At 47.8% G+C, this 23,105-nt stretch overlaps 1 protein-coding gene across 1 annotated transcript in view; it reads left to right on the plus strand.

Annotated features, from left to right (window-relative positions):
- DHX8 (DEAH-box helicase 8) overlaps positions 1-20,257 on the plus strand; it is a 182,970-nt gene extending 162,713 nt beyond the window's left edge. Inside the window, exon 23 of the mRNA XM_082271508.1 lies at positions 19,629-20,257. Within this exon, the coding sequence (XP_082127634.1) occupies positions 19,629-19,848 (220 nt within the window). The 3' untranslated portion in view covers positions 19,849-20,257. The remainder of the gene's footprint in view (positions 1-19,628) is intronic.
- The last annotated feature ends 2,848 nt before the right edge of the window (positions 20,258-23,105 follow it).

Genomic DNA, 23,105 nt, shown 5'->3' on the forward strand with positions numbered 1-23,105 from the left:
AAAGGTTTACCTTTCCGCCACGGAATCTTTCCGGAAGTCAGATTCTGTTTGTCCTTCCTGAAGGACCTCGGAAGGCTACAGCGGCGTCTGCGGCAACCATTTCCAAATGGATCTGACAGACAATTGCGCAGGCCTATTTGATTAAAGGTCAGGTTCCTCCCTTCCCTGTTAAGGCGCACTCCACTAGAGTGGTTAGTGCGTCTTGGGCTTTTCGCTACCAGGCGTCGGTGGCGCAGGTGTGCAAAGCGGCGACCTGGTCGTCTGTACAACTTTTCTAAGTTTTACAAACTTGATGTGTTGGCATCCTCGGATGCTTCTTTTGACCGCAAGGTTTTGAGTGCGGCAGTGGTTTAAAGAGACATGCTATTTTATTTTTTTTAATTTTTTTTGTCGTCTTAGTCATGGGGTTTATTTTATTTTATTTTTTTCTGGGTTAGCTCCTGTTGAGCTTTACTTACCCCACTGGTTCAGTTCAGTTTTTTTCTCTGACCTGGGTGCTGCGTTGCCTATTTTAAGGTTGCGTCTCCCCACCCCTCACATCTACACTGCTTTGGGACCTCCCAATCGTGAAGACTGTATGAATCGGCGGCGACTGTCAGAGGACGTAAGAGAAAATTGATTTTTTTGTAAAATCTTACCGTAAAATTCTTTTGAGTCCTCTGACAGTCGCCGCCCCCCGCCCCTGTCTTTGGGGTTGACGGTTTTTCATGGACTGCTTGCTACATAACTGGATTGGAGTGGTACTGGCTGGAGGATATAGGCCAGAGGGATGGCCCCCTGTGGGTGTGTCTATATGTTAATGTTTGTTGTATTAACAAAATTACTGCCTAGCTTGCTCCTGCGGAGAAGGCCAATACCCAGTCGTGAAGACTGTATGAATGGGCGGCGACTGTCAGAAGACTCTGAGAAAAGAATTTTACTGTAAGATTTTACAAAAATTCTATTTTTTGTAAGATCTTACCGTAAAATCTTTTTCTCTGAAGGCCATTGACAGACACAGCACCCACCCCTCTGATGTGGGGATGCTTTTTTTCTTCACTGCTTGCAACTAAACTGGTTTGCTGAGCTGAGTTTGTGTGGGTTATGCCTGTGGGGACAGCCCCGTGGGCGTGTACATTTACATTTTTCCTGCCTAGACTACTCCTGCAGGGAGGAGCATAACCCATTCAGCTAATGAAGATGAGGCTGCGTCTGTCAATGTACTTCAGAGAAAAAGATTTTACGGTAAGATCTTACAAAAATCTTATTTTCTCTGAGTCCTCTGACTGTCGCAGCCCTTCTATATGTTCTTCACTATTGGGTAATGGGGCCCTATGCAGGAGCAGGCTAGGTAGTGAAAACTTGATAAAGATTAAACAAGACACACCTTTTAGGGGCTGTCCCTCTCGACATTACCCTCAGACACTCAGAGCTACTATTCAGTTTCTTGCTGCTTAGCTCAGGAGTAAGACTAGGATACCCTGCTCGGACTCCTGTCTTCGTTTTTATTTTTTCTTTAAAAAATGTTTTAATTTTTATTTTCTCACTCGCTAATGCTAGCTAGTCAGGGGGATCCTCCTGGAGAACTACAAGCGACAGCTGGGCTGGGCTGGGCTGGGCTTCACACTGGATAATCTAGATCCTTATGGTACCCCAGCCTGGCCAACGAGTGTGCGCAGGTTGTGGTCCGCCCAGGCCTCGCCACGACGGTGCCCCGACAGATGGGGACGAGCTTGCGGAGAAATTTTCTTCGCCGGGACGCATCAACCCTGGAAAGCCCTGTGTTGCAGAGTCCCCTTTTGGCTGACGGCACCCCCACTCAGGGTGGGAGGTGACCCGTATCGGAGCGGAGCCTGCGGTCCATGGTATGGTGAGTGATGCTACTCCCCGTGTCCCTGGGACAGTGATCTGGGGGGGTTATGTGGGCCCACTCAATGAGGATGTCAGAGTTGCAGTCTCTGGTGTCCCCCCTGGCTGGTCTGGACGGTCCCAGCTCCTTCTGGGGGCACTCTAGCGGCAACCGCTGCGTGGGGGTGTGTGTGGGGTTTTTACCTTGTCCTTAGGGGCTTCCTTGTGGATTCCCGCGGTGGCCAGGGTCCTGGGCTCCTGACTGTCGGCGCCATTTTTTTAGCCGCCATTTTGGGTGAGGGCAAACCTGTCTGACTCACTGTAAGAGCAGCAGCCATTTCTCTGTCCCTCATTGACAGACGCATATTCCATATCTTGATATCCGTAGGGTATTACTGCCCCCTACAGGAGTAGGACACTAGGCAGAAAAAAAGTTCTGGCTACACCTATGGGCAGTCCCAGGGGGTATACCCTCTCTCTCCCTGCTATAGGATGTCAGTTTTTTTCTGCCTAGTCAGGAGTAAGGACCTAAGTTCCTTGCTGGGATCTCTGGTCCTGGCAAGTTTTTTTAGATAAATCCTTTTTTAGCTAGCTTTTTTTCTCCGAATTGTTACTGTGAGATCTGCAAGCAATTATGCCGGGCGACGGGCTGGATTCTGAGATCCAGTGGTCACCAGTGATGGAAGTAACTGCGTTTAAGTAAACGGCGTTACTTAACGCAGTTACTTTTGAGGGGAACGAGTAATCTAACTGAATACTCGTGCCCTCCCTGTAACGCCGTTGCCGCTACATTTGGCTGCGTTACCGAAATTACATCTACCGCCACTAGATGGCAGTCGTGTAATTGTAATTCCCCCTCTCCTCTATGACCGCGGCCGGTGCTGTCCGTGGAACTGGAGACAGTGGAGAGAGAGAGAAGGAGGAGACTTGAGAGGCGAGCAGCAGAGTACAGCGCGCCAGGCCCAGGAGGGCAGAGCATGGGACCAGTTGACCATGCAAAAACGGAAGTAAGGTGTTTGTTTGCACTGTATCTTGTCCCATCTGCCACCTTCTCCAACTGAAACACAATTCTGACTAGCCAGCAACTGACCAAAAAGAAGGCACAGATGCAAGTCAAAAACATACAGTGGGTACGGAAAGTATTCAGACCCCCTTAAATTTTTCACTCTTTGTTATATTGCAGCCATTTGCTAAAATCATTTAGGTTCATTCTTCTTCCTCATGAATGTACACATAGCACACCCATACTGACAGAAAAAAACAGAATTGTTGACATTGTTGCAGATTTATTAAAAAAGAAAAACTGAAATATCACATGGTCCTAAGTATTCAGACCCTTTGCTCAGTATTTAGTAGAAGCCCCCTTTTGATCTAATACAGCCAGGAGTCTTTTTGGGAAAGATGCAACAAGTCTTTCACACCTGGATTTGGGGATCCTCTGCCATTCCTCCTTGCAGATCCTCTCCAGTTCTGTCAGGTTGGATGGTAAACGTTGGTGGACAGCCATTTTTAGGTCTCTCCAGAGATGCTCAATTGGGTTTAAGTCAGGGCTCTGGCTGGGCCATTCAAGAACAGTCATGGAGTTGTTGTGAAGCCACTCCTTCGTTATTTTAGCTGTGTGCTAAGGGTCATTGTCTTGTTGGAATGTAAACCTTCGGCCCAGTCTGAGGTCCAGAGCACTCTGGAGAAGGTTTTTGTCCAGGATATCCCTGTACTTGGCCGCATTCATCTTTCCCTCGATTGCAACCAGTCGTCCTGTCCCTGCAGCTGAAAAACACCCCCACAGCATGATGCTGCCACCACCATGCTTCACTGTTGGGACTGTATTGGACAGGTGATGAGCAGTGCCTGGTTTTCTCCACACATACCGCTTAGAATTAAGGCCAAAAAGTTCTATTTTGGTCTCATCAGACCAGAGAATCTTATTTCTCACCATCTTGGAGTCCTTCAGGTGTTTTTTTAGCAAACTCCATGCAGGCTTTCATGTGTCTTACACTGAGGAGAGGCTTCCGTCGTGCCACTCTGCCATAAAGCCCCGACTGGTGGAGGGCTGCAGTGATGGTTGACTTTCTACAACTTTCTCCCATCTCCTGACTGCATCTCTGGAGCTCAGCCACAGTGATCTTTGGGTTCTTCTTTACCTCTCTCACCAAGACTCTTCTCCCCCGATAGCTCAGTTTGGCCGGACGGCCAGCTCTAGGAAGGGTTCTGGTCGTCCCAAACGTCTTCCATTTGAGAATTATGGAGGCCACTGTGCTCTTAGGAACCTTAAGTGCAGCAGAAATATTTTTGTAACCTTGGCCAGATCTGTGCCTTGCCACAATTCTGTCTCTGAGCTCTTCAGGCAGTTCCTTTGACCTCATGATTCTCATTTGCTCTGACATGCATTGTGATCTGGAAGGTCTTATATAGACAGGTGTGTGGCTTTCCTAATCAAGTCCAATCAGTATAATCAAACACAGCTGGACTCAAATGAAGGTGTAGAACCATCTCGAGGATGATCAGAAGAAATGGAAAGCACCTGAGTTAAATATGAGTGTCACAGCAAAGGGTCTGAATACTTAGGACCATGTGATATTTCAGTTTTTCTTTTTTAATAAATCTGCAACAATGTCAACAATTCTGTGTTTTTCCATCAATATGGGGAGCTGTGTGTACATTCATGAGGAAGAAGAATGAACTTAAATGATTTTAGCAAATGGCTGCAATATAACAGAGTGAAAAATTTAAGGGTGTCTGAATACTTTCCGTACCCACTGTATATCCCAATCTAAATGAGTAATTCAGTAAAGCTGGCCATAGATGGGTTGAAATTCGGATCGTTCAGACCTCTGTACAACCAGCTTGATCAGCACAGAATGGTACAGCCAGCAGCAGCACTGATCAGTGTATTGTTATAGCGGGAAAGTCTCCTTGCCATCAGAAAACATTATCTCTGCAGGGAGGATTCCCTATCCACATCGACTGTGTGGAGGGTAGAAATTAGTCATTTCCTTTTTCAATCAACCTGTTGGCTGGAAAAAAATAAAAAAAATAAAGACTAAAGCATGATTTTTTGTTTTGTATATGGCAATGCTATTTAGAACTGAAAGAAACAAAAGCCCATCTAAACCCAAGAAAAAAAATGTAATCTATTGCCGCCTATCAATCAAATGTGGCGGCTGCATTTGTTTTCTTTTTTACAGGACTTTTCTCTTTATTTTCACCTGGTGATCCTAAAAGCAATCCCCAATTATACTATATCTAAGGAGGTGCGACATTGTCATCCTAAGAGGGAACACCTTTCCTTCTTTTTTCCATAATAAGGGGGCTGTTCTGTATTCCTTAGAGAGAGCAGCTTGGAAGAGTAACTACTAAAAGTGCAGCGCAGGTTGAGTGAAAACGAGTTAATCAGCTCACATGTTTTCTAGTGGGATCAGTGTGCCACACCGCCGCCACCATTAGAGGACCATTATCAGTTTGTGGCGTTACCCTTTGGTCTCGCCTCTGCTCCCCGGGTCTTCACAAAGGTTTTGGCCCCAGTTCTGGCGCTGTTGCGGCAGCGGGGCATATCGGTTCTGGGCTACCTGGACGACCTCCTCCTCTGCAAGCCCTGTTGTCAAACTTGGAGATACCATGACCTCTTTGGAAGAGTTCGGGTGGCTTGTGAACTTGCAGAAGTCATCCCTGGCTCCCTCCAGGAGGCTGGACTATCTGGGCCTGACTTTGGATGCGTCCTTGGCCAAGGTGTTTCTCCCTGCGGAGAAACTGCAGAAGATACAGTCGGCGACTCAGCTGTTACTGTCCGCCAACTGGCCGTCCCTTCGGACCTGCATGAGGGTTCTGGGACTGATGGTGGCGTCTTTCGAGGCAGTACCTTTTTAACTCAGTTTCATACAAGGACTCTCCAAAAGGAGATTCTTCTCAAATGGAACCGGAATCCCGATTCCCTGGACAATCGGACCAGGGAGTCCCTGGTTTGGTGGCTTCGGTCTCCGATGCTCAGTCAGGGGAAGTAATTTCTTCCGATCTATTGGACGATTGTCACCATGGATGCCAGTCTATCCGGGTGGGGAGGGGTTCTTGGCAGGCTTTCTGCTCAGGGGCTCTGGTCCCTGGAAGAATCCAGGTTGCCGATAAATGTGTTGGAACTGAGAGCGATCAGGCTTTGCCTGGTTCACTGGACCGAGCGTCTTCGGGGCTGCCCAGTTTGGATTCAGTCGGACAATGCCACGGCCGTGGCTTATGTCAATCACCGGGGGGGGGGGGGCACCAAGAGTGTTCTGGCGGCCGTGGAAGTGGCCGGCATCCTTCGTTGGGTAGAAAGTTTTGTTCCGGCTCTCTCCGCGGTTCACATTCCGGGCGTGGAAAATTGGCAGGCGGATTTTCTCAGCCGTCAGACCTTGGATCAAGGGGAATGGTCTCTTCATCCAGAGGTGTTTCACCAGTTGTGTCTTCATTGGGGCACCCCGGATGTGGATCTGTTGGCGTCTCGGCTCTGCTGTCATAGGGGCCGATCTTTCATCCTGCTTTACGGTCGCTGGCTTTGACGGCTTGGCTGTTGAGCCAGGTGCTGAAGGACAGGGGTTTGTCTGCTTCAGTTATTCCTACTCTGCTTAAAGCGAGGAAAGCAACTTCTAGAAAGATCTATCATTGCACGTGGAAGTTTTATATTGTGTGGTGTGAGTCCCTCGGGGTTCCTCCACGCTCTTACTCGGTGGCTCGGATCTTGGCCTTCCTGCAATGGGGGGTTGAGCAGAAGCTGGCCTTGAGCACTATCAAGGGTCAGGTTTCAGCCTTGGTTATTTTCTTCCAGAGGCCACTGGCCACTTATTCCATGGTGCAGAATTTCATCCAGGGGGGTGCGGCACCTGGTTCCTCTGGTGCGCTCTCCCTTGCCGCCCTGGGACCTTAATTTGGTGTTGTCGGTTCTCCAGAAACCTCCCTTTGAAAATATTAGGGAGTTTTCCCTGCTTACCTTATCCCAGAAGGTGGCCTTTTTGCTGGCTATCACTTCTGCGCGCATGGTGTCGGTACTGGCTGCGTTGGCCTGTCGTTCCCCCTATCTGGTGGTTCATAGGGATAAGGTGGTTCTTCGTCCGAATCCATCCATCCTTCCTAAGGTGGTTTCCGGTTTTCACTTGAATGAGGATATTGTGTTTCCTTCCCTCTGTCCTAAGCCCAGTCCTCCTTGGGAGTTTGCGTTTCACTCCTTGGATGTGGTTCGGGCAATCAGGGTGTACTTGGCTACTACTGACTCCTTTCGGAAGTCTGATTCGCTTTTTGTGATCACGGATGGCCCTAGAAAAGGGTTGCCTGTGTCTGCCACAACTATCTCCAGATGGATCAGGCAGACGGTGGTGCAGGCTTATTCTATTAAGGGTTGGGTTCCTCCGTTCCCTGCTAAGGTGCACTCTACTCGGGCTCTTAATGCTTCCTGGGCTTTCCGCCATCAGGCGTCGGTGCTTCAGGTTTGCAAGGCGGCTACCTGGTCGTCTGTTCATACCTTTACTAAATTTTATAAGGTTGATGTGCTGGCATCGGCGGATGCCTCCTTTGGCCGCAAGGTTTTGCTGGCTGCTGTTTGAGGGGACCTTTGGTCTTCCTCGGGGGTTCTTATGGTTGGCTCTGTGTTGGTCTTCTGGATTTGTGTTTTTTCTGTTATCCCAACCCTCATTTATGGCACTGCTTTGGGACGTCCCTACGGATATCAAGATATGGAATCTGCGTCTGTCAATGAGCGACAGAGAAAACTGGATTTTTGACTTACCGGAAAATCCTTTTCTCTTAAGCTCATTGACAGACGCAGTACCCGCCCCTCTATTTTGAGTTGGGTTGGTATGATTTCTCTGACACTGCTTTGTTACATAACTGACATCCTATAGCAGGGAGAGAGAGGGTATACCCCCTGGGACTGCCCATAGGTGTAGCCAGAACTTTTTTTCTGCCTAGTGTCCTACTCCTGTAGGGGGCAGTAATACCCTACGGATATCAAGATATGGAATCTGTGTCTGTCAATGAGCTTAAGAGAAAAGGATTTTACGGTAAGTCAAAAATCCAGTTTTTTGCGAACGTGCTTGGACGTGGGCAGACGCATATTAAGGGCGGCGGCCATTTTCCCTGTGATTTTTTTTCCCCATATACTTCATACTTCTATTGGCATCCATGCTTGTGTGGCTCAGGGCGCTGTTCGGCCGCTAGTGGTTTAGGTCACTTCCTCCTGCCATCTTCCTTTTCCTGTAGCAGAAGCGAAGGAGAAGCGGTTCGTTTTCACTTTCTCTCTGACACTGTGGGGGCTTTTTTCTAAATACTTTGGGCATTTTATCCTTAGAAACAGTGCTCTTTCAGCTTATTTAGCAATCTAAAGGGGGACTCCGGCGGCAGTGCGGGATTTCAGTGCGGACCACAAAATTCGCCAATTTAAAGGGCCAGTGTTCCATTTTTTCTAATTCTGTCAAAAATGGAGTCCCAGTAGAACAATTTCCCCACTGATCTGGTTTGTGCTTCCGGGACATCCGGAGCACCTTCCCTAGCTTCTTTATCTGCAGCCATTGAAACTTTGGCGTCCAAAATTGATCTTATAATGTCACAAGGTAATGTTCACAAGGTAATGGTCACAAACAGCGATGCCCTCTCAGTCGTCTGATTCAGAGCCTGATATGGTTGCCAGGGACAATGCCCTCCCTGAGGGTTCCCAGTCCTCACACTCAGATGGGGAGGAGTCGTCGTCGTCCTCCGCTGCAGCACGGGAACGTGCTTTAGTTGAAGCCCTTATTTGCTCTGTCAGGGAGACTTTGAATATTAATGATGAGCCCTGCCAGTCAGGTAAGCGAGTTTCCTTCGGGTCCCGCAAAGCCCAGAAGTCGGGTCAGGTTTTCCCCTGCCCCGAGGAGTTTCACGATATCGTGAACAAACAGTGGCGGCGCGTTAAGCACGTGCTGGGGTTGCCTAAGAATTTTCAACGCCGCTACCCCTTTGTGGACACCATTAACAATCGTTGGACGGTATCACCTAGGGGGGACCACATTGTTTCCAGATTGAATAAATCCACGGTGGTGCCCGTAGAGGACTCCCCGGTGTTTAAAGACCCGATGGATAGGCGCGTGGAGTCACTTTCCCGCCACATGCATTTGATGGCGGGCTCACTCCTCAAGCCCATGTTCGCTTCCGTGCTGGTTTCACAGACAGTTACGGAATGGATTAAGGTGCTTAAACGCAACTTGGTGGCTGAGTCGGTCCCTCCGACTCTTATTGACCTAGTGGACCAAATGGCCCAAGCCATGGTGTACCTGTGTGATGTGGCCCTGGACGATGCTCCTCTGGTCGCAAGGTTGTCTGCGGTAGGGTTCGCACTCCGCCGCATGGTGTGGTTGAAGTGCTGGTCGGCTTACCATGCCTCAAAAAAGACACTGTCTGATATCCCTTATTTGGGGGAAATACTTTTTGGGGATCCCTTGGATAAGATTGTCAAGGGTCTCACGGGGGGTGAGAGTACCCTTCTGCCCCAAGCCGCAAAGGGAAAAACACCCCACACGCGGCGGGGTCCTTCCTTCAAGGGCGCAGGACAAAGGTGTAAATCCTTCAAGGCCTCCGGCGGTAATAAGAAGCCCTGGTCTGGTAAGCCGGTCAGTGCGGTTCTGCAGCCCAGTCTTCCTCCGCCTGAAGGGACGCCCTCACCCATTTCAGTAGTGGGGGGGGATGTCTGCGTTGCTTTCGGGAACCCTGGTTGTCCCAAATTCAGGACAAATGGGTTCACAAACTGATTCGTTCAGGGTACAAGATCGAATTTCGATCTCGCCCTGCAGACAGGTTCTTTCCATCAAATCTTCGTCTGACTCCCAATCGTTTAAGGGATCTCAAGGGGGCTGTGCAAGATCTTCTTGCTCAAGGAGTTATTGTACCGGTTCCTCAGCGGGACAGGTTTTGCGGGTTCTATTCAAACCTGTTCATGGTGCCCAGAAAAGAGGTGCAAAGTGCATCCGATTCATGACCTCAAGTCTCTGAACCGCTTGGTGCGGGTGCAGAAGTTCCGGATGGAATCCATCCGGTCGGTGGTGGCGTCTTTGAGTCAGGTGGATTTTCGGGCCTCCATCAATTTAAAGGATGCATATCTGCACATCCCTATCTACGAGGGTCATCAGCGGTATCTCCGCTTCGCAGTGGCAGAGGACCACTTTCAGTTTGTGGCATTACCCTTTGGTCTAGCTTCGGCTCCCAGTGTCTTTACCAAGGTTTTGGTGATTGCGGTCCTCGGTTATCTGGACGACCTCTTGTTAAGGGCGAGCTCGTGTGCCACTCCGTCACGGTTCAGATGGAACATTAACTTCCAGAAGTTGGCACTGACCCCTACAGTCTGTCTGAGTTACCTGGGCATGGTCTTGGACTCAGACCTGGCAGGGCGAAATCAGGTTCCTCAGGGACAACGATTTTTCCTCCCTGCGGGCCTGCATGAGGTCCCTGGGGCTGATGGTTTTGGCCTTCAATGCGATCCTGTTTGCTCAGTTTTACACAAGTACTCCTGCAAGCAGAGATCCTTGCTAGATGGAACAAGGATCCAAAGTCCCTGGACAGTATGATCTGTTTGAGGCTCCTCACGAGGTCGGAGCTTTCATGGTGGCTCCTGTCACCCGCTCGGAGTCAGGGCAAGTCCTTTCTGCCCCTGTTGTGGATGGTGAGAACAACAGTTGCCAGCCTGACGGGCTGTGGGGGATTACTGGACAACCTGTGTGCCCAGGGGACATGGTCGGCGGAGGAATCCTCTTTCCCGATAAATGTCCTGGAGCTCAGGGTGATAAAGCTTTGCCTGCTCCTTTGGGTCGCCCAGTTCGAGTACAAACGAACAATGCCACAGCAGTGGCTTGCATCAATCACCAGGGGGGCACCAAGAGTGCCCGGGTGGCCAAGGAAGCGGCAGAGATTCTGACTTGGGCCGATGCAGACGTTCTAGCTATCTCTGCTGTTCACATTCCTAGAGTGGAGAATTAGCAGGCGGACTATCTGAGTCATCAGTCCTTGGATCAGGCGGAATGGTCCCTGGATCCGGAGGTGTTTTGTCTCCTGTGTGCCCGGTGGGGGACACCGGACGTGGATCTGTTTGCGTCCCGTCTAAAAAAAAAAAAAAAAAAAAAAAAAAAAGTTTGTGGCCAGGGCCCGAAATTCTCTGGCAGATGCCACGGTCATGTTGGTGGTGCCTTGGCACCAGTATCGGCGGATTTATGCCTTTCCCCCGATTCAACTGTTATCCAGGTTCCTCCACAGGTTGGCGTTGGAACAGGTGCAGCTAATACTGGTGGCCCCAGACTGGCCTCGTCGGTCTTGGTATGCATGCAGACCTCGTGCAGATGGTCATCGAGCCTCCCTGGCGGCTGCCTCTGAGAGAAGATCTGCTGTCTCAAGGGCCAATCTTCCATCCTGCTTTTACGGTCTCTGGCTTTAACGGCGTGGCTGTTGAAAGCCAGGTGTTGAGAGACAGAGGTCTCTCTGATGCTGTCATTCCTACCTTGCTGAGAGCTCGGAAGGCTACCTCCAGGAAGATTTACCATCGTACCTGGAAGGCGTATATTGCCTGGTGTGAATCGCAAGGGTTTCATCCTCGCTCCTTTTCGTTGGCGAGGGTTTTGGCTTTCCTGCAGGACGGTGTGGAACAGCTTTTGGCGCTGGGCACGATCAAAGGTCAGTTGTCGGCCTTAGCCATTTTCTTCCAGCGTCCCTTGGCGACTGATTCCCTGATTCGCACCTTTATTCAAGGGGTGCGTCATCTGGCTCCCCCGCGGATGGCTCCTTTGTCTCCGTGGGACCTGAAATTGGTTTTGTCCTTTTTGCAACGGCCTCCCTTTGAGAACATCAGAGAAATAGCTCTGCCTGTGTTGTCCCAGAAAGTGGCTTTTCTGGTAGCTATCACCTCGCAGAGTGTCTGAATTGGCGGCTCTGTCTTGCCTTTCACCTTATCTTGTTGTTCATAGGGATAAAGTGGTCCTGCGACCCAATCAGTCTTTTCTTCCTAAGATGGTGTCTGTTTTCCACCTCAACCAAGATTTTATTTTGCCTTCGCTTTGTGCGAAGCCCAAGCATCCCAAGGAATTTGCCTTGCATTCACTGAATGTGGTTCGGGCGATCAGGGTATACCTGTCTGCCACGGAGTCTTTTAGGAAATCTGATTCCCTGTTTGTCCTTTGAGGGACCTTGGAAGGGTTCGGCTGCGTCCGCTGCTACCATTATGGATCAGACAAACTATTGTTCAGGCCTATTCACTAAAGGGTCAGGTGCCTCCTTTCCCTGTGAGGGCACATTCTACTAGAGCCGTGAGTGCCTCCTTGGGCTTTTCACAATTAGGCTTCTGTGGCTCAGGTGTGCAAAGTGGCGACCTGGTCGTCTGTGCACACTTTCACATAATTCTACAAGATTGACGTGATGGCATCCTCAGATGCTTCCTTTGGCCACAGAGTTTTGAGCACTGCGGTTTGTTGAAGAGTCATGGTTTCTCTTCTTGGGGTGAATTTGTTGTTCTGGGGTTAGCTCCTGTTGAGCGTTTGTTGGCCATGATATGTTTTCTGGCCTTGTTGGCACATTACCATTCTGTTGGTTGCGTCTTTTCCCACCCCTCACACCTGCACTGCTTTGGGACGTCCCAATAGTGAAGAACATATAGAAGGGCTGTGACTGTCAGAGGACGTAAGAGAAAATATAATTTTTGTAAGAACTTACCGTAAAATTCTTTCTCTGAGTCCTCTGACAGTCGTAGACCCTGCCCCTCTGTTTTGGGGTTGGTTGTCTTCCTGTACTGCTTGCTACGAAACGGAATAGTAGCTCTGAGGGTAATGTCGTCGAGAGGGACAGCCCCTAAAAGGTGTGTGTTTAATCTTTTTTATTAAGTTTTCATTACCTAGCCTGCTCCTGCAGAGGGCCCATTACCCAATAGTGAAGAACATATGGAAGGGCTGCGACTCAGAGAAAATAATTTTACTGTAAGTTCTTAAAAAAATTCTATTTTTTTGGTCCATGGTGGTGAGTCTCTGTGGGTATACGGTCCTTCCTCTGCTATATACAGCACCGCAGGTGAGCTAATCCTTGTGGTGCTCCAAGCGGTGTGCGGGGGGGTTTCTTAAAAAAAAACAGTGTGGCTTTGATTTAACAATGGAGCCCCTGGATCGTTCATCACCACCTGACCCACGCCTTGAAGCTCCTTGAAGCTGCGGAACCTTCTTGGTCTCACTCTGCCCTGCCGAGCATGACGGCGGTCCTGCAGTCACTTGTGTCATAGGTTGATATGGCCCTGCAAAGGCGGCCGTGCAAGAAGCGCCCCCTGCCTTCACCTGTATCCTCTGCCTTTCCAGAGTTTGAGATGGATTTGGCCGCCGCGGACGCAAGTCAGCCCACTGGGTCTGCGTCCACGCACCCCAAGTGCTCTAACAGTGAGGATGAATCCGCCGCCTCTGCAGCCGTGCATGAAAAGGGGCTGGTGGAGGCATTGATTGTGTCAGTGCAGGAAACTTTAAAGTTGGAGGACTCAGCTGCTGCTGAGTCAGCGACGCCGGTGCAGTTTGGTGCTCGCAGATCTTCCAAAGTGACTAAGGTGTTCCCTTTTCTGCCTATTTTGACGAGATTGTCACTAGGCAGTGGGGATCCCCGAAACCAACGGTTGGAATATCGAAGCGTTTCGCTAGGAGATATCTCTTTGAGGAGTCTCTCCTGAGCAGTGTTAATTTTGGCAGCAAATTTCAATTTAGTTTTAGTCTTAGTCTTGGGACTAAAATGGCATTTTAGTTTTAGTCCCATTTTAGTCTTCTGCAAGTGTTTGTTTGTTTTAGTCGTATTTAGTCGACTAAAACTCCAGTACATTTTAGTCGACTAAAACGTCCTACATTTTAGTCGACTAAAGCTCATTTTAGTCATCTATAATCGAATGGGTGTAGTTCAATTGTAATTTGTAATGCATTATTTAAGCATTTCTCTACAATTTCCAAACTCATTATATACTACTGCTGGTCCTGGAGAGAAAAATCTAATATGTTTTTATTTATGCTATTAAGCTTTGAGCATGCACCAGCGTTAATTTTGGCAGCAAATTTCAATTTAGTTTTAGTTAGTCTTTTGACTAAAATGCCATTTTAGTTTTAGTCGTATTTTAGTCATCTGAATTGTTTTAGTTTTAGTCGTATTTTAGTAGACTAAAATTGTGTTAATTTAGTCGACGAAAACCTTTTAGTCGGTTTTAGTCAATGAAATTAACACTGCTCCTGAGGAAACTAACGGTTCCACTGTCGGTGGACTCTCAAGTTTCCAGGATAAATAAGGCCACACTTTTGCCGGTGGAGGATTCTCCATCCTTTAAGGATCCTGTGGACAAGAGAGCTGAGGCTCTGGTCCGTTACCTTTTCACCATGGTAGGTTCTATGTTGAGGCTGGTGTCTGCGATTACCTCCTGAGCTGGCAGAGCTGTCCGATCAGTTGATTCAGTACATTTTCGATGCATTTTTGGATGCAGCCCCCTTGGCTGACAGAGTATCTGTGATGGCGGTGATTCTTCTGCCGCATGATTTGGTTGAAGTACTGGTCGACCGACCGGGCTTCTAAAAAGGTGCTAACTGATCTACCTTTTTGTAGGTGACCATTTGTTCGGTGCCTCTATGGAGTAGATCATTAACCTCCCTGGCGGTATGATTATGTCCAGATTTCAGGACATTTTAAAAGCGGTACATTGTTTTGCACGGAAATCAGAATCATCGCTGTCGTCACTTTCTGTACCTGATGACGAATTTTCCCACGAATCGCTATCGCTCAGTTCTTCAAGTAACTCCGTTTCGCTGTCGCTGTTTTCCAGTTCGTCTAAAAGGGCTTTTGCGCAAAAAAAAAAAACGCTTTTCCAGGCACAAAGCACTGGTAAAGTATCCAGGTGCAATCCTGTGGTGAAATGGCATGATACCGTGTGATCCGTTTAGGGTCACAGCTTTGTATCATGACATTTAGTGTATTTACACTTTTGAATTTTGAAACGCTCGCAGGGAGGGAACCGGATGGCAAGTGCCGGCAATCGGCCATACACAGAGCGGGGAGAGACAGTGAGGATGGCGGTGGATCACAGGGAAGGTGAGTAACATTCCGGGGTAATCCTGAGTGTAGCTCGGGGTTACCGCTTTTGGTACTGAAAATGAACCCCGAGCCACACTCGGGAATACCGCCAGGGAGGTTAAGGGCCTTCACGGGGAGGTAAGAGTACATTACTTCCGCAGACTGCTAGGGGCAAGGAACCTCGTCGTAAACGTGGTCCTTTTTTCTCGGCTCACAAGCGGCCCTTTCGTCTGACTGGATCGCAGGGAAAGGGTTTGAGATCCACCCGTAACTTCTCAGGTGGCTCCAATTGACCCTGGAATGGTAAGTCAAAAGTGTGCACTACTGGTTCCGCAGACAAGCTCTCACCCGCATCTGGGGTGGGGGGGGGCGTCTTTGCTTCTTTCCGGACCTGTGGACCTTGCTCATTCAGGACGAATGGGTCCACGAGTTGTTTCGGTCCTTGCCTCCAGCAAGGTTCTTTCCTTCCAACTTACGCCGGTCTCATGATCGGTTTTAGGGCCTCTACTGGGCAGTGCAGGACCTGTTAGCACAAGGAGTCATTGTGCCAGTTCCAGAGTTGGAACGTTTTCAAGGTTTTTATTCAAATCTGTTTACTGTTCCCAGGAAGGAAGGCAAGGTCTGCCCGATCTTGGACCTCAAGGCTCTGAACCACTTTGTGCGGGTTTAGAAATTTCGGCTGTAGTTCATTCGCATGGCAGTGGCTTTCCTTCATCAAGAGGATCTTTTGGCTTCTAACGATCTCAAGGACGCTTACCTTCATATTCCGGGTCGGGCACATATGTCGGGCACCAGCGTTTTCTTAGTTTTTGCCGTGGGCGAGGAGCATCATCAATTCGTGGCGTTACCTTTTGGTCTCGCTTCAGCTCCTCAGATGTTCAAAGAAGTTTTGGCCCCAGTGTTGGTCTTGCTTCGGCAGAAGGGGATTGCGGTACTAGGTTACCTGGACGATCTGCTTCAACGTGCAGTCTTCTTCGGCTCTAGAAGTCGACTTGGACATTACTGTGTGAACTCTACAGGAGTTCAGATGGACACTGAATTTTCAGAAATCTTCTTTGACTCCGTCCACCAAGCTGAACTACTTGGCTCTGATGCTGGATTTAGCATCGGCCCAGGTGTTTCTTCCACAGGTGAAACTTCTGAAGTTGCAGAATACGCTTCAGCTCCTTTTGCCAACCGTCGTTGGTCGCACAGGACTTGCATGCATGTGCTGGGTCTGATGGTCTCCACCTTCGAGGCGGTTCTGTTTGCTCAGTTCCATACCAGACCTCTGCAAAGATGGATTCTTGCCAAATTGAATAAGGATCCGCTGTCTTTGGACAATCTGAACCTGTTAAGTCGGGGTATGAGGGGGTCTTTGATATGGTGACTCCGTTCCCCGGCGCTTCACCTGGGAAAGTCCTTTCTTCCCCTGTATTGGACAGTGATTTCCACGGATGCCAGTCTGTCTGGGTGGGGAGGTGTCTTGGGAGCATACTCGGCTCAAGGTGTTTGGGCTCTGGAGAAGTCCAGTCTGCCGATCAACCTCCTGGAGATTCTGGCGATCCGACTTTCTGTCTCAGTAACCGAATCGTCTGCAGGGATGCCTGGTGAGGATACAATCGTGCAATGCTACAGCGGTGGCATATTTTATTTAACCAGGGGGCACAGAGTGCCCTGGCGGGCCCAGGAAGTAGCTGGCATTCTGAGGTGGGCAGAACTACATGTTCTGGCCCTCTCTGCTGTGCACATTCCGGGGGTAGAGAATTGGCAAGGGGACTATCTCATTCCACAAATGTTGGATCAGGGAGTATGGTCTCTTCACCCGGAGGTGTTTCATCAGCTGTGTCTCCGGTGGGGGACCCCGATGTGGACCTGTTGGCCCCCCCCCCCCGTCTCAAGAAAACAACAAGAGAAGGGCGCACCGACCTTGTGCATTACCACTTAAAAGTTTATTAAAATCAAAGAAGGGTAGCGTACAATATACTCACAAACGTAGCATATGAACAAGCATATAGGAAATGGGCACCGCTCGCTTCCAGGACACTTCTCTACTGCTGGATAGCGTGATGGCGTCCTCAAAACCTGATGTGGCTTACGCGTTTCGAGGGAGGACCCTCTTCCTCAGAGCCAAAATCGCCACTGACCCACCATGCACTCCTAGGAAGTTATATAGCCAGTGGCCACCGCCCACACCACCCCGACCCCGCCCTGGGAGGGGCAAAAGGTCAGGGACAGGTGTAGGAGAAAACAAACTGGGGTGCGTGTCCCAATGGTCAGGTGCATGCAATAAATGATGTTCATAATATCGCAGTAGCACTGAGTGCAAAACATCCAAGGATAGCATGATGGTGGTAGTGGCCCAAAAAGTTTTGTATGGATGCTTGTGATACAGGAGAAAGAAATATATGTATACATGGATAATAAACAAATACATAGATGACAGATGATAGTTAATACTGAAGCATTATACTCAAAAGTATCATTAGGAATCAATGATCAGTGGAGGTCAATAGATCAGTATATGATCATATGAATACCATGATTGGTAACAGACAATTCTGCTAAAAAAAATATTTAAAACACATGCATAATCAGACATCAGTAATCAGTAGATGGTGTTACAAACTCATTCCCCCAGAAAGCTAAACAGCGGAAAAATAGTGATGATGAACCTGTGCTGAGCTTTGCAGTATGAATGCTGCATGCTCACATCCAAATGTGTGCACGGTTCATCAGTGCACCACAGAAGCCCATAGGAAAAGGTACTCACAAGGGATCCTTGGATGCTGCTGGGTGAGGATTTCAACAGGAAGGTGCAGAGGTTAGTGTCAAGGTCTTGGGATCCTCTGGCAGATGCCGTGGTGGCTTCTTGGGGTCAGTATCGTCTGATTTACGCTTTTCCTCCAATACAACTTCTGTTGAGACTGCTACGCAGAATCAAGGTAGATCACTGCGATTCCAGTCATTCTGGTGGCACCAGACTGACCTCACCGGTTTTGGTAAGCAGGTCTGGTAAGGCTGGTAGCAGACTTCCTTTGGTAACTTCCTCTCAGAGAAGATTGTCTCAGGGACCAGTCTTCCATCCTGCTTAACAGTAGCTGGCTTTAATGGTTTGGCTATTGAAAGCCAGGTGCTGAAGGACAGAGATACATATACACTATAGTATATCACCAGATCTTGCGCTAATACACTAAACAGTCCTCAGTCTGTTGCAATGTGGTATGTTGCTTGTAGTGCGTGGTCGTTGCAGCTCCTCCTTATATCCACTGGGTGGTGGACTTGAGCAATGAAGCACAACTGTAGAAAGGAGACAAACAGCGCACATCCGACCTTGCATAATACCGTTTATTAAAGCACATGAAACATAACAATTAAGTTCCACTCATATGTCCAATAGAACTGACAGGCACTTCAGCATGGGTTATCTCCCCCTCTCCCTTTCAGATGGCCTCTGGTTTGCCCTGTACTGTGTAATCCACCTAGGGTGCCTCCGTTACCTCTCTGTCTGTATTAGATCTTCCTTCCAGGCACTTGCAGGCAGGTCCACAGTGCGCTGCGCACACACCCGCCGGCCTGTCCTGACTGTGCGCGTGTGCCTCTGTCACAGATACGGCTGCGCTGGATGACAGATCGGGGTATGGAGTAAAGATAGTTCTGCTTAAACGGTTGCCTGGACTACATGTTTCAGAGGAAATCCTCCATCAGGTCCCCTGGGTCCCCCAAAGGTAGATGTACTTGCATCTTTCGAATGCTGCCTTTGGGCCCCAAAGTTTTGCAGGCTGCGGTTGCAGAGGCTCCCGCCTCTTGGGGGTGTATTTTTTCCTGGTTGAGCTCCTGTATTACCTGGTTGGCTGTGTTTTTAGCCCTTGTTGTATTGCTGTGTTTTTCCCACCCCTCATCTTGATATTGCTTTGGGACATCCCAAGGGTCTAACAAGACATGGAGCCATGTCCGTCAGTGAACGAAAGAGAAAACTGGATTTTTGTCTTACCATAAAATCCTTTTCTCTGAGGGTCCACTGACAGACACAGCACCTGCCCCTCTGTTGGGTTGAGTTATGCAATTTTTGACACTGCTTGTTACAAACTGAAGTCCTAAAGCAGGAAGTGATGGTATACCCCCTGGGACTGCCTCAGGGGCGTAGCCAAAATTGTTTCTGCCTAGTCCTACTACTGAAGAAAGAGCAGCATAAGCCCAAGGGTCTAAGAAGACATGGAGCTGTGTCCGTCAGTGAACCTCAGAGAAAAGGATTTTACAGTAAGGCAAAAATCCATATATAGATAGATGGATAGAGATATAGATAGATATAGATACATACATACCTACACATCTATATCTGTCAGGACAAATACATTGTCATGAGGACAAGTAGACCTTGTATTATGTCAGTCATAAAAACAAAAGATTTGCTCCAGGATTTGGTATTATATCCTCTGCAGATGCCCAAAACTGGATGCGTCATAAGAACAATCATGAAATGACACCGCTCATCGTTGCAGTCAGAAATTTAATCAGGGACATAATGCTTCAGTGCTAGGTGGTCTTGGAGTAATAAGTCACCATGTAGACCAAAAGCAAGAGCGATCAGGAACCTCTTGTGTAATATATTCATTTTTTTTTTTTATTATTTTCTAAATCAAATGAACCAACAGGGCATAACAAGTTATGATCTAGTCATTAAGTGAATAACCATATCCACAAAGCTTTTCTACCTTGCATAGAGAAGTAAAGGTTCTTGATGCATTAATTCTTTTTTTTTTTTTTTTTTTAAGGGTTGTATACCATGAGCTTGTCTTAACCACCAAGGAATACATGCGGGAAGTGACCACTATAGACCCCCGATGGCTAGTGGAGTTTGCTCCAGCTTTCTTCAAAGTCTCTGACCCGACCAAGCTCAGCAAACAGAAGAAACAGCAGCGCCTGGAGCCGCTTTACAATCGCTATGAGGAGCCCAATGCCTGGAGAATTTCCCGTGCCTTCAGACGGCGATGATGTGTTTTCAGGCACAGACTGTACACCTGCAATCGTCCAAAAACATTGTAGACTTTTCTTTCAAAGCAGATCTTGTCTCATTCAAACTGTAATTATTCCGGTCAAGACAAATAAGCTCAGATGCCTCCGTATTCTTCCGCAGCCAGCTCCAATAAACGCTACCAGGGGCAGGTCCGCCATAAGAGCTTGTCTCAGTTGATTTTCCTACTTTATTTAGAAAGTGGGCCCCACACCCTGTTGATGTAAACTACGGTAGTAAGAATCTGCAAACTGGCTTTAGCTCAATCTCCTCCTAGTCATAAACCCTAGTCAAGCGAAATGCGTTCTACCAGCCAATGATGTGATCAGTTGCTAAGGGCACATCGGCACCTGCACAGCTTTCTGGGTTGCCGACAGGAGTACTGACAACTGCAGAGAGGAGAGCCAGAAGGGAGGTTCAGGGCTGTGCTCTTACATCCTCTCTGTACACAGTAGTTAAAACAGAAATGCTCTCAGATCGGACTGTGCAGAGTTTGATTACTGCCCCATCGCCTCCTACTGTCCCATCTACAGATCCTGTTCCGGTAGCAGAAATTTTGGGCTGGGGGTTGTAATCAAACCCTGGACAGTCTTGATCTAGGAGTCCTGTCTCATTTTCTGTATACTATACAGACAGGAGGGAGAGTAGCTGGAGGTGGGAGAGGAGAGCACAGCTTACACCACTTCCCAGCTCTCTCCTCCTCTCCGCTGCTGTTACTACTCATGTAACCAGTTCCCACCTGTAGGTTTCTTATTTTTATTTGTTTTATTTTTGGGGGGGGGGGGGGTTGGGTGGTTGTACTTGGGGACACAAAAAGGGAAGGGTAACATATTGTGCTCGGATGAGATATTTTGTGTTTGGAGGGGGGGGGGGGGGGCAGAATTTGCACTGAAAGTTAATGAGTTTGGGGTAGTGGGGATTTGTGCTAACAGGTTCACTCCGGGGGAAGTGTAGTAATGTGTGTGAAGTTGCACATTTTCTCATTCCAAATGGGCTTCCTTTTGCAATCATGTACGGGTGCCATTAATTCTTAATAGTACCCCCACACATCTAGCAAATGTGCGTGCATTTGTGCCCACTAAAAGGTATGGTACTTCACTACCATGCGTTTTGGATTTTAAAAATCATGTTGGCACGATTTTTGCGTTTCCCATACATAGAGCGGCCTGTTCCAAAAAGAAAAAAATATGCAATACATGAGACTGCGCAAAAAAGTGCACACACTCAGATGTACCTCCTGGTGTGAATGAGCCCTCAGAGTGGTGTGCCCCAAGATTGTGTACAATTCGAAAGCGTTCCGTGGCTGAAAAAAGGTTGAGAAACACTGGTTTACATAAACAGTGTGCTCCCTCGCTTTCTACACTCTTAGTGTTGGTTCACACTATGGCGATCCGACTTCGGGGGAGACTAGTGAAGTCGCCGTGCACCGCGACTTCGGCGCAGCGCGACTTGCATTGACTTCACATAATGGAAGTCAATGCAAGTCGCTCCGACTTCGGTCAAAAGTAGTGCAGGAACTATTTTCTAAGTCGGAGCGACTTAAGTCGCTCCTATTAGAAAGGTTCCCATAGCACTGAATTGACCGCAGCTTGTCAGGCGGCCAAGTCGCCTGACAAGTCGCGGTAGTGTGAACCGGGATTTAATCTGATAATTCCTGTGTTACAAAAGTTACTTCCTAAACATTAGGTTTGACTGCAAGCATCTTTTAAAAAAAAAAAGAATGATTCCTTCCTCTCCAACATTGAGACGTACAACACAGAACAATAATGGGATGCAAAGGATAGCCATGCTGAATGTTTGTGTAAGTGCTCTGTAATTTCAGATTACTATTGGAGCAAGTGGACGGAGTCACTGAATATTTGCATTTTTGTGGGATACAGTAACAGCAAATTGCAGATACTGCCAATGTACAGCTGGATTTTCTATCCCACCTTTTGTAATATCTGAATGTTGGTTTTTTTTTTTTTTTTTTTACATCAGCTGTGCTGCATCCTGTTGGAATTGTTCTTTTTTGGCCATACTAGGACAGTGTCTCCACTTCTTCCTGTTTTGATTGGCTACCACAGCTACTTGCCTTGTTTTTCATGTTGTCTGTTATTGTAAACCATCAAACAAAATGAATGACAAAATACAGTTGGGTGGTGTCTATCTTTTGCCCATCAAAAATGGGTGACAAGATTTGCAGTTTTTAAGGATCAGGTTAGTGAGAGACAATGGAATTTTAGATGCTTGCAGCAGGAAATTTATACTCCATTTTAGGCTAGAAAACCTAAAAAATAAATGAATCAACATGATTTATTATGAATGATTCCTAAGAGTGTAATGTAAAATGACTTTAATGTTTAGGTTGGTTCTTTTATAGGTTGATAATACCGTTGAGGTGTTCGTGATAATTTTCCTACCGGTCAGAATTTATTTGTATTATAAACTTGTTTTTTTAATATTTCAAGTTTTTTCTTCTTTCTGTATTACTTTGTCTTTTATCCAAAGATGTAAAAAGTCTAGAGTTTTTTTTTTAACTTAATGTCACTTGTATTTTGTGATATAACCTATACCGGACCTTGCAGTTATTCAACAGAATAGTATAGTAAATTACAGATCGTACATGTAGTACCATTCAAAGGTTTATAGGCACTGAAAAATGCCGTAAAGCAGGTGTGATTTAAAAATCAAGCCAGTAATAATTTTCACTAATCAAAAAACACAAAAAAAGTCAATTAAAAACTGTGCTTTTGGTACAGCCAGATATTAACAATTTTAACCAAAAAGTTCATAACACCTGCTGCCATTTTCTCTTATCGATGGACACAGTGCTCCATAAATCATAACTAGTGGGTTATATTTGCCTCCTCCAGGAGTAGGACTAGGCAGAACAAAAAACACCTGGCTACGTCCATGGGCCACCTTCAGTTGGTATATAACCCCCCTCTCTGCTCCAGGTAATCAGTTTTTAATCTGTCTAGTCAGGGGTAAGGACCTAGGCTTCCGGCTGGGATCTCTGGTCCTAGCAATTTTCTCCTTCCTTACATCTTTGTTTTCTCTCGGGAGATCTACAATCAACTGACGGGCTTGATACGCTAGATCCAGTGGTTCCCCCAGCCAGCAAGCACATGCAGACCACAGCTACGTGCTAGGTTGCCCGTGACATAGCCTCACGGATAGAGGCTGGCCTGCGAGTTAAACGTCTCGCAGGGTTGCATACACCTAGGCTTGGGTCTGAGTCGCAGCGGCCCCTTGG

This window comes from Pelophylax lessonae (assembly GCF_965119305.1).
Source record: "Pelophylax lessonae genome assembly, chromosome: 11".
NCBI lineage: Eukaryota > Metazoa > Chordata > Amphibia > Anura > Ranidae > Pelophylax > Pelophylax lessonae.